Raw genomic sequence first — 12342 nt, 5'->3', positions numbered from 1 at the left:
GCTTAGCCAAAGCCCTCCCACTCATCTCCATCATAGATTCAACATCTTTGTGAGATTGGGAGTGAATCCAAGCGCATTGCTTGAGTGTTTGCATCTAGAGGCACTTGGTGTTCGTGTTTCACTATGGGATTCGCTTGTTACTCTTGGTGGTTGCCGCCACCTAGATGGCTTGGAGCAGCGAGGATCATTGAGCGGAGGTGGTGATTGTCTCCAGCTCTGATCGTGGTGATTGTGAGGGGTTCTTGACCTTTCTCGGTTGAGAGCCAAAAGGTACTTTAGTAAATTGCTCGTGGCTTGTGTGATCCTCATCTTGTGTTGGTTGTGCGGCACCCTATTGAGGGTTTGGCGTGTGATGCCAATTAGCGTGTGAACCTCCAAGTGAGTGAATCGCCGCAACGAGGACTAGCTTGCCGGCAAGCAAGTGAACCTCGGTAAAAAAATTATTGTGTCATCATTTGATTCTGAGGTGATTGGTCTTCATTGGTATTTATTCTTGTGATTGATTGGTTCATTCCTCGACACGGTGGTATAACTATCTTGCTCTCTCTCTACATTACCACAAACTAGTTATCAAACTCTTTAGTGTAGCTAGTTGTGAGAGCTTGTTAGTTTGGTTAGTGTGGCTCTTTAGTTAGTCTTTGAGAGCACACTAACTTAGTGTAGTGATATAGCCATTGTGTGGATAGAAACTATAGAAACTAGAATTGTGGTAGGTGGCTTGCATTTTTAGTAGGCTAGCGCAACACTTGCTTCGTGTCATAATTGTCTAACCGGTTTGTTAAGTGTTGTTGTAGAAAATTTTAATAGACTATTCACCCTCCTCTAGCCATTAGGACCTTTCACCTAGATCCACGCTTGTTCCAATGGTAAGATGAATCCGCAATGTACTTTGGCCCGTCATATGGAGGCCACTCTCCAGGGTCCCAGAAAGGCACGAAGCGGGGGCTCCATGTGTGCACAAGTGTGTCGACACTAAACTCTTGATGTATCCTGCTCTCGATAATATAGTTGCGATGCCTAGCTGCTGCCACCAAATGAGAACATAGAAAGTGGTACTACCTTAGTTTACCACAAGTGCATGTGAAATCTTGGAGGACTACCACATGCATCCTCGACTCTCAGACCTCGTCGTTAGACGTTGTACCGCCCCTATGCTTGACCTGATAAGTCCCTGTGGTGTGGTCAAAACATGTAACCTCATGTGTGCCAGCCCTTTCATTTGCTTTCTCTAGTTGTGTCTTTGGTTTTGGAGCCCATATCTCTCCATCACTCCGCAACTTTATTGCATGGGCGTGTCTATCGTTGAACCAGACAACAAGCTTATAGAAGGTGAATTAAACGATTGCATTCATTGGCATACCATGTATCCCCAACAGTAACTTATTTAATGACTCCGCCGTGTTGCTACACTGAAACTCGTACCTCTATCCATCGGCGTTGTGAGCACTTATCCATTTCTCCAAATCCCTCATCAAACCTATGAGCCATTATCTACCTTCTGCATTTGATGCGGTTCTGACCTGCTCCAACTTTTTTTGAAAGTACTTGTCCTTAAGCTATCGAGCAGCCTCCTAAAATAGATCAAAGTTATCCTTCACACCATCCTTTTGGAGTAGATTCACGGCAAGGTGCCGAGTACACCAACGATGGTGCAAAGGTGCATACCCCTCTATCTGCTCTCGCACGACATTAAGTATGCCCTAGTGCCTATCAGATATGACGCCAACCTCCCTGCTAGGCCCAACCACATGTATCTAGACTAGCCTCAAGAACCATCCCCAAATGTCATTGTTCTCCTTCTTAACCAAAGCAAATGCCAAAGGAACCAACTTGTTGTTCACATCACGGGATATGGCTATAAGAAGTGTGCCCTAGTATTTGCCAATCAAGAACATACCATCAATGGAGAAGATGGAATGACAGTGCCTAAAGGCCTTGACACACTAGGGAAGCACCAGAAAGTACAGGAGAATATCTACCTCCCATCCTTCTATGCATTTGGTTTTGGGATGTACTCATAATGCATGCCTGGATTCACCGCTTTGATTGCATTGAAAAGTACTAGCAGCTGCTGATACCCATCCTCTCAGTCCCCATATATTATCTTCCATGCTCACTGCTTAGCCCTTCAAGCTTTACCATAAGTTATCACATAACCTCCATACAACACCTCAACGGTCTGGATAATTGTTCTAACCTTCATATTGGGTTCCCCCTGCAATATTCCCATCAACCACTTGGCAATGAGGGTAAATGTCAACTGTCGGTGCTTCAATGTGAGCACATGCTCAGCACAATTGTGTGGCCCGAGAACTTTTGCGATCTTCCACTTCCGGTGACCTTTTGCTTCCTTGCACAAACCCTCCATGGGCAGCGTTCCTTGTCGCACACAACTGTGTAACGGCGCTCCGCATATGAATGCAAGACCTTTTAAGGTCTCTTTCGTATCACAGCAAACGCCTTCAACCACCTCTTCAATGCAGGGAGGTCCTTGAATACCCTACCCTTCTCAATTACCATCTTAGGGTCGGCCTCAGGAGCTTCTAGCAGCTCATCATCATACCCTTCTGCACACGCCTGATCGGAATGAGTAAGATCGCTAAACTTGTGAACTCTTGGATCACAATGATCGGGAAAGATACGCCTCAGCATCTCAACGTCACTCTCCGTCACCTCTCCAATAGGACAATCATCATCAGAATCAAGAGCCCTTGCCATCTCATATGGCTCCGAATCATTCATAATTTCAACACCATTTGAGCCACAAAATCCATCTCCACATTGCACTTGCGTAGCAATAGGGGGCATATCCACATTGTCAGGAATCTCCTGCAACATAAGTAGAAATATGAGGAAAGAATGAGAAAAATAGATGTAAGGAAGGGGGTAAGCTCCCAATAATGATGCGGATAAGACACTTACTCGGATGATTCTGTATCAAAGGGATCTCATGAGGAGGATCTGCCACAACATCAGTAGTTTGACAAGCATCTCCAACTAGCTCATTAGGGCTAGATTGAGCATCAGGAACCATAGGTGCAACCTCCACATCCATATCAGGTTCTAGGACACGAGGGTCAAAGTGTGCCTGTTGACCCATTGGCAGGAAAAACCCATGAGGGATGGGATCAACTAACACCCGACACACAACCACGTCCAAACTTTGGAACTGGTTCTTCATAGCCGATCTCACATAGTTCTCCCACTGATCTGCACACCCAATTGGGATCATCTTCCTAAGGATGTTGGGAGGGGAACCTAGGTGAAGTACACCCTCAACTACGATGCCATCATCATCATGGCAATGTAGCTCCTCCTGAGCCCTTGCAACCAACTCACTAAATGAAGGCTTCTCATTGAATAACACAGGCACGCTTTGCATGTCAACAAACTCAACATATCCATAGTGATCTCTTTCCATGGTGCCTCCATGATATATGCTCACTAGGTTGTCCATCTAGTTCATACACATAATGAAACACATTTCATTTAGTCAAAAATACACGCTAACTACTAACATGAAGGTCTCTAGTATTTATATAAGTAAATGTATACTATGTACTAACTACTACATATATATAAGTACTAAATATATACCTATGTATGTATCTAACTATGTAATACCTATATATGAAAACTAGTTAACTACCTACATAAGTATCTATATATTTATCTAAATATCTATATACCTATTACACCCTTACTATTGTTAACTAAGTACTAAATTACCAATTCAAATGAATAAAGTAACTTACTTTACTGTGCAGTCGGTGGAACATCAGTGGAGTGCAAAAGCAAGCCACCAGAGGGCTTTGGCGTGCCTAGGCCGGAGCTCCCGCGCACAGGGGTAGGCGGCCCCAGCCACCAGCCCTACACGGTCGGCGCTCACTGTGGCGTGCCGGGTAGGGGCGGGCACGGCACGGCGGACCGTGCAGGGTGGGACAGGCCACGGACGGAGTGGCGTGGTAGGGCAGGGCACGACAGGCCATGGCCGGTCTAGGCAGGACGGTGCGCGATGTGGCGGGCAGGGCGGGGACGGTGGCCGGTGGTAGGTGGGTCGGGAGGGAGGGAGAGAGAGCTAACAGAGAACGGGAGAGAAAGAGAGGAAGGGAGAAAGGAAGAGTGAAAAGAAGGGAAGGGGCCCACCTATAATGTTAGCACGGCGTCATGGATCTTGGCACCGAGCACGGCGCCAAGCACGATGCCAAGATCTGTGGCGCTGTGCTAGCTACCATGCCACCGCAACGTCCGTGTCGACGCCGACGTAGCCCCAAGACCTAGGCGCCAATTGCTGTGGCGCCGTGATGTGTAAGCTCGGCGCCAATGACCCTAACGCCGAGACGACGGTCTAGATTTTGAAAGCATACGTCCAGGGGCATATTTGTGAAAAACTTTTAAAAAAAGGGCTAAAAATAAAAAATTTGGAGAGAATTGCTCTATTTTGAAAGCATGTTTAGCTAATTTTATTTATGGGGGGCTGATCTCACTATTTATTTGTGGCGGGTTAAGGGCATGTTTGGATAGGAATCTTAATTGCATTTTGTGAACGAAAATGCTTTCTATACTGTAAGATATAGTGGACACATAATTAAGATTCGTATCACATTTTCGAAAATATTTACTTATGCATGGCTCTTTCGAGAAACTGCTCTAGGAAGTCAACTAGGTTTGCTATTCTAGGGGTGTCTAAGGTTTATGTCAGGAATCCATTTGAGCACTTAATGAGACCTTGATCTCTTTTAGTAGTACAAAATAAATTTAAATTAAGCACAAACATCCTTTCGAATGAAGCAAATTGTCGTAGCTTTCATTGAAGTAGAAATTGAGGGGTCTCATGTTTCCATTTGCACTTTTCACATTAGAGTATAACTAAAATTCTCATGAAACATAATTAGTTCTTTATATGCATCATCATCTATTCACCAAAACCCACTAATAGGATTGATGCACTTATAGGGTTAAAAAACGACTACGTTGAGGTTTGTGAAGAAAGGTCTAAGACTACCATGAGTTGAAGAAGCCTTAAGTGGCTAAGACTTCTGCATGTTGAAGAAAGAGGATGGTAGTCCTCGCCCCTTATATGACTGAGGAGGTAGGGTTATAAAGGAGGGGAAGAAAGAGAGAGAGGGGTACTACTCGCTGACCAATGTTTAAGAGAGCCCCTTGGGTGTGCGCCATGGCGCACATGATTCTAATAAGGTGGGTAAAATGCTTAACAACATTGATTAATGTATGCTAATAGTGTGGTCAAGCTTATCAAAACATCTAGTTGCATTGTACGAATTATTATACAACGAATCTTAATGATACATACATATACGACAAGTGTCTCTTAAGCACCTCGCATTTGTATAGGCCTTTAGTGGATCTAACATCTTTAATGTAAGGATTCCAATTTATCTTTTTATTAGTCGACAACTATCATGAGAGGCTCCCTTAATATTGAATTGTGCGGTGTTTTTATGCCTTTGGGCATGCCGTCATGAATTATTGAAAGGCGATATTTAGTGTGGGTGAGCTCTATAACTATGTACTAATCATCGACGGTATGAATTGGTAAATAATGTCATTTGGGGCTCCGCGCTGTATCTTTCTTTTATGGTTTGGTGTAATTAGTAAGCAACTATGCTCTCAATTTCATAAATTCTTGTTCCCTAAAATAAGTTTGGCGAAGACTTATTTACGGGCGTGCGGGCGTTTAGCACCCCATGGCCCGCTGAAAGCTCTAGTTTGGTTTTGGTGAATTGATGAAACCTTAAGTGTTAACCTAGTTTATCAAGTGATCATAAGATAGGTAGCACACTCCAAGTGTTAAAAAGCAAATGAAGATCATAGCATGATGATGATGATACCATGATGATGATCAAGTGCTTGGACTTGGAAAGAAGAAAGAGAAAAAACAAAAAGCTCAAGGCAAATGTATAAACCATAGGAGCTATTTTGTTTTGGTGATCAAGACACTTAGAGAGTGTGATCATATTTAGGATTGATAGCCATACTTTTAAGAGGGGTGAAACTCGTATCGAAATACAGTTATCAAAATGCCACTAGATGCTCTAACTCATTGCATATGCATTTAGGATCTAGTGGAATGCTAACACCCTTGAAAATGTTTATGAAAATATGCTAACACATGTGCACAAGGTGATACACTTGGTGGTTGGCATATTTGAGCAAGGGTGAAGAAGTTAGAGATGAAAATGAGTTAGTCTTGCTGGTCACTGTGTGACCGGACGCTGATCTCAGAAGGACCGGCGCGTCCGGTCAAACGTGACAGTGTAGACGCCAGCTTCGGTCAAACAACCAAACGCTGGGTCTCGGACTGACCGGACGCTGAAAGGTTGTGTCCGGTCCCAGCTGACATGGCAGCACAGTGGTTAGGATAACTGACCGGATGCTGGCAGGGTCCAGTCAAGCATGACCGGACGCGTTCGGTCGAAGAAAATCGTTTCTGGAACCTTACTGGAAACGACCGGATGCTGGAGGCTGAGAGTACGGTCAGTTTGTGCGTTGTGTCCGGTCAACAGATGACCGTTGAAATCTGACAAACAGTATTTGAAGCAGGAGACACGTGGCGTGTATCACATGACCGGACGCTGAGGGCCAGCGTCCGGTCGATCGGACCGGATCGTCCGGTCACCCCGCGTTGTGCCCAGTGAAGGGGTATAACGGCTCTATTTCGTGGGGGCTTCTATTTAAGCCCCATGACTGGTTGAAGCTCACACCTTTTGGCCATTTTCATTGACATAGCAACCTTGTGAGCTTAGCCAAAGCCCTCCCACTCATCTCCATCATTGATTCATCATCTTTGTGAGATTGGGAGAGAATCCAAGTATATTGCTTGAGAGATTGCATCTAGAGGCACTTGGTGTTCGTGTTTCGCTGTGGGATTCGCTTGTTACTCTTGGTGGTTGCCGCCACCTAGATGGCTTGGAGCAGCAAGGATCATCGAGCGGGAGCAGTGATTGTCTCCGGCTCCAATCGTGGTGATTGTGAGGGGTTCTTGACCTTTCCCTATCGGAGAGTCAAAAGGTACTCTAGTGGATTGCTCATAATTGTCTAACCATTTTATTAAGTGTTGTTGTAGAAATTTTTATTAGGCTATTCACCCCCCTCTAGCCATTAGGACCTTTCACCGACGTGCCCACACGTCCTGCCCTCTTTTGGTCTCCCCCCACGCGTAAGCCCACCTCTCTCTCTCATCTCCGGCGACATCCTCCCCAACTCTGGCTAGCGGATCCGATGGTGGCATGGACTCTCCTCTCCCCCCCTCTCTCTCCCCCTCGGTGACCTCCCTAACTACAGCGAGCGGATCTAAGGCGACATGGAGGCTTCGGGCGGATCCGGCGACGGCCATAGCGAATCCGGCGAGGTATGTCCTCCTCCTCCTGGATATGTGAGTTAAGGTTCCAGCGAGCTCTCCCTCTCATCTTCCCCAACTTTGGCAGGCTTAGAAAGGGAAGGTTTAGGGGGAGAAAGGCCGGCCAGGCAGTGGAGATGGCTAGAGGACGGTTAGGGGCCCTTGGCGGTGGTGGAGGCCCTTGGCGGTGGAGATGGCTAGAGGGCGGTTAGGGGCCCTTGGTAGTGGAGATGGCTAGAGGGCGGTTAGGGGTCCTTGACGGTGGTGCATCGCGACGACAAAGATAGAGGAGAAGGAGGTCATGGCGGCGGCGGGAGGGGCGCGCTAGCGTTTGGCTAGTGCTCTACGACCTATCTGGCCAAGCCCTAGCGTGCCACGGCGAGGCGGGGGCGACGACGGGGTGAGGAGGAAGAAGGGGAAAAGGGCGGCGCAAGGAAAAAGGAGTCAGAGGTTGAATTTTTTAGCCGTGTCAAAAAAAATATCCAATATAGGCCGCGTTCGGCTGGTACGGAGGAAGTACTGTTCCTGGCTAAATTTTAGATGATTTTCTCTCACAAATTTCTCCAGTTTTATTTAGATTCCTCGAAATTCCTTAAAGCGAACGGACCATATTGTAGCTTTCCCCCCGAACACCTAAAACTCACCTACCTGCGTTGTTGTAAAAAGAAAAATGATCCGTTGTACTTTAAAAAAGGACAAACTTTTATTTTGGTATCGATCTATCTATAATTCCCCGTATGCAGTCGCAGTACATTGGGCTACAGTGTCGCGGTGAGCCCCACGGAGGAACGGGCGACCTGCCCCAAACTCGCCGGATTCCTACCGGTCCCGGCCAGCCCACCTCGCCGAACAACTCCACCAACCACGAACCTGAAACCCTAGCCGCGCCCATGAGCGACGACGCGGCCGCCGCCGCGTCCCCTTCGCCGTCGACCTCCCCCTCCCCATCCTCTGCTTCCTCATCAGGCGCCTCACCGTCGCCTTCCTCCCCGCGCACCAAGCGCCGCCGCACCGACCGGTACGCTCTCGGTTTCGAGTTCGCCCCGCGACTCGCGCCATACGAGCTCCCTGAGGATCCGCTCCCCGACAAGCCCAAGCGCTCCGGGCCCGAGTGGACGGAGCGCTCCACCTTCGCCCTCCTCGACGCCTGGGGCGACAGCTTCGTCCGCGCGGGGCGCAGCATCATCCGCGCTGACGAGTGGCTCGAGGTCGCCCGCCGCGTGTGCGCCGCCGCGGACCGTCCCGCGGGGTATTTCTCCGATTCGCAGTGCCGCAACCGAGTGGACACGCTTAGGAAGAAGTTTAAGAAGGAGAGGGAGAGAGCGCGTCTTGCCTCGCGCCGCTCCGGGCCCTCCCCCTCCAAATGGGTCTACTACGACAAGATGGTGTCAATTCTGTGCCCGTCCCCGCTGCCGCTGCCTGCCCCGCCTCCGCCTCCGCCTCCGCTGCCTCTCCAGTTGCTGCCTCTGGCTGCAAAGCGCCGTCGTGACAGGCAGCCATCGCGGCGCTTTCAGTGGGGGATGAAAGCTCCTGAGCGTCTTCTTGGTGGTGGCGGGGATGTCGTAGGTCCCAGGGTTTCAGGGTCAGGTGCGGAATTGGGTGAACGGGAACCGCAGAAAAATAGTGCTGTTCAAGTGGCTCGAAATGGGTTCGTGGCTCTCACAGAGTCAATTCAGCAGTTTGAGGAGGTTTTTGTGAGGATGGAGAGTAGCAAGAGGCAGCACATGGTTGAGGTGGAGCAAATGAGGAGGGATTTGCAAAGGGACCTAGATGCAAAGTGGAGGGAGATTTTGGAGAAGGCGCAAGCGGAGATTGCTCGTCTCAGTAATGAGGATGAGGATGAGGATGAGAGTGATGCGGAGGAAGATGGGGATGTTGGCGATGGTAAGAGGTTGGAGGATGGTGGTGATGAGCAAAACAATGGTGCCATGGATGCTTCTCCTTAGCATACAGCCTAGAAGCTTTCAAAATGAGGTTAGTTTACTTATCTCAGCAGCTTATGCTAAATGCAATATTTTGCTAAAGCAAAGTGCCAGGTCATTTTTATTGTAATCTTTATGTGTATCATTACATTTTGATGCTTGAGTAAACTAAAACTGAATCATCCTTTTATGTGTCTGGAATGTTAATTCGACTAAACTAAAGCTACATCATCCTTTTTTTGTCTGGAAGGGCAATTCGAGAAGGATTTCGGCCCTTATATAGGTACTCCCATCATTCCATGTCTGCATATAAAGTCATCATGCGGCACCCTTGATAACTCGCCATTTAGAGTAATGTTGGGACTCACATTTTTTGACATTGTATTTTGGTGGTGTTTGGTTACTCCTTTTTGCGCTGTAAATAGTTCGCAACGTCCCCCGATGCCGTTATTTCGCGTTTGGTTGTAACTAGCTGTAATCAGCTTACGGTGGTATCGGATCCCACGCTATTTAAGATCATTCCTGCCCACGATTGAGCGTTATAGGTTCCGGCCAGATATACCCCTCCGGGCCCTCCCTATCGGTTGAACCAAACAAATCAGGCAAGTAGCGATATCCATTCCCGGTATGGAAGTGACTTGTTCTCTTTACGTTTCCATTGTTAGAATTGCCAAGGAAATTAGTAGAGCGCAGAATTCTTCAAATTTCAAATTATTGTCAATTAGTCTCTTAAATCTGTGATTAGCTTTTTATGAGATTGAAATCTTGTGCCACTTGATGGCAACATATGCTAAATTAGATCAATATTGCTATTACTGAAGTATTCCTGATCAAGTATTTTTTTACTGAAGTATTCAAATTCTGGCCTCAAAGATATTGTTGTGCCACTTGAACTTTTGTTGATGCTTTTGATTGATAGGTTCAATATGGTTCAGTTATTTGCTAGAACAACCATGGGTACTGTATTACAAGCTTGTTACACTTGAATCTGAAAGTTCTCAAGTCTACCGGAATATCTGATTTCTTTGGTGGAATCAAGTTCATGTATAATTTACTTATCTTCTCAAAAGATTACAAGTTGAAATGTCATCATGTGTCGCATACTCGCATATGAAAGAAGTACTATCCAAGCTGTCATATCTGTGTGTTTCATTTGGCATGACATATTAAGGGTTGTGTTTCTTTTATCGATGACCGTTTTAAGTATTTGTGGTGGAAAGAGGGATGAGTGCTACTCCCTCTGTTCCAATTTATAAGTCACTTTAGCTTGCTCCTAAACTATCTAAACTTGGCCAAGTTTATAGAAAATGCATCAATATCTAGACACCAATGCGGTTTCATTAAATTCTCCCTGAAATATTGTCTTGATAGTGCATTTATTTGAACCTGTAGATGTTAGAAATATTTTTCTAAAAACTTGGTCAAAATTGGAGAAGTTTGAATTAGGACAAAGATAAAATGACCTATAATTTGGAGAAAAGGGATCAGTTTCAAGGTAGTCATAAGCTACTGTGATATAATGCACTGCTTGAACTTATGTTGAGAATCAGAAAGAGAGAATTCCTTATTTGACACTGGGAAAATGAGTCGTTCCTTTCTTGGCCCTGAAATTTTCTTCGTTCCTTATTTGACACTCACTTGAACTTTCATCCCTAATATGACACCGCAGTCAAATCCGTTAGCTAACGGTGTTAAGTGGCTGTTAAAAAGACCTTTTTGCCCCTGGGCGCTGGCGCATGCAGAGGCGCGGACGCCAGCATGCAGCATGAGCAGCCAGATACGCTGCATGCTGGCGTCCGCGCCTCTGCATGCGCCAGAGCCCAGGGGCAAAAAGGTCTTTTTAACAGCCACTTAACACCGTTAGCTAACGGATTTGACTGCGGTGTCATATTAGGGATGAAAGTTCAAGTGAGTGTCAAATAAGGAACGAAGAAAATTTCAGGGCCAAGAAAGGAACGACTCATTTTCCCAGTGTCAAATAAGGATTTCTCTCCAGAAAGAGATGTTGCTGAGTGCAGAGGAGCCTCATTCTCTATTTTGTGCAGTGACTGGGCTGTCAATTATGCTGAAACAAAGTTTTGCTTAGTAATTGAGCTTTCGGTTGATATGTTTTGCTACCTTAAACTTGTTAAAATTTAAGAAATGGGTTGTGTTCATGAGTCCTTTGTACTCTTGGCCTGTTTGGTTCAAAACTGTGACACAAGTTTCCTGTATATTGTTTAACATTTGGTTACTTTGTGAGGGCATGGCTGAGACATCCTCTTGAATGCATCTTCTGGGCGTCTCCCAAACATTATCTGTTCTGTATCAAGCTTTAGAGTTCAGGTTGACAAACACCTGTGAGTCATGACTTTATATGGTAGTTGCATCTTACTTTTTCCTTATTTGAAAGACGAAATATCTGTTCTACGTGGTTGACACACAACTAGTTGAGTTGGCTGCTGCCCTTTGGCTTTTCCTGGGTTCGATTATGTTTGCATTTACGAGATGATGGGTGATGTAACCTCTGGATTTTCACCAAATGGTTCATGGATTGCTTGTGGTTTGAAATCACAGTCCAATAACTTCTCTTTGGTCTTTTATGTGGTATAGATGCTAGAAAATATTGTCATCAAAATCCACATCCACATTCTTTTTGTTAGGACCTCGAATATTTTCAGCTTGTGGTTGTCCAAGTAGTTAGTTCCCTGGAATGTGCGCCTATTTTGTTGTCTTGTAAATTTCATGTTGCAAGTTGGAACATGGGTGATGACTTGTTTACTTTTTTTGTTTCAGGAACGAAATTGGGCTTTTCATGTCGATAGATGAATCCACATGTTAGACAGGTGGTTATGATTAACTCTGTAGGTGCTGATATTAGGATTGTGAGTACCCAAATCCCTAGAGAAAGGAATTAGCAGGGAATATATCTGCAACAACCAGCGCAGATTGTTGTATAATTCTCATATGTGTTTCTTTTTTTCTCAGCAATGCTAAGCAAAATATTACTGCTCTTTTGATTACTGTATATGGCTATCTGCTTACTGACGTGTGATTTCAAGATAGTAATATCATTTGATA

General features: G+C 45.8%; 1 protein-coding gene across 1 annotated transcript; it reads left to right on the top strand.

Annotated features, from left to right (window-relative positions):
* The first annotated feature begins 8070 nt into the window (after window positions 1-8070).
* LOC136452793 (trihelix transcription factor ENAP2-like) lies at window positions 8071-12342 on the top strand. Its single transcript, XM_066453387.1, has 2 exons — window positions 8071-9334; window positions 12058-12342. Exon 1 carries the CDS (start codon window positions 8098-8100, stop codon window positions 9304-9306), a length of 1209 nt encoding a protein of 402 aa, XP_066309484.1. The 5' UTR covers window positions 8071-8097; the 3' UTR covers window positions 9307-9334; window positions 12058-12342.

This window comes from Miscanthus floridulus, chromosome 5, assembly GCF_019320115.1.
Source record: "Miscanthus floridulus cultivar M001 chromosome 5, ASM1932011v1, whole genome shotgun sequence".
NCBI classification, from domain to species: domain Eukaryota; kingdom Viridiplantae; phylum Streptophyta; class Magnoliopsida; order Poales; family Poaceae; genus Miscanthus; species Miscanthus floridulus.
This window is presented reverse-complemented; position numbering and strand designations above follow the sequence as displayed.

What these genes read in the sequence shown, in the direction of transcription:
- LOC136452793 (XM_066453387.1), top strand. Translation starts at nt 8,098, where the DNA reads ATGCAGTCGCAGTACATTGGGCTACAGTGTCGCGGTGAGCCCCACGGA.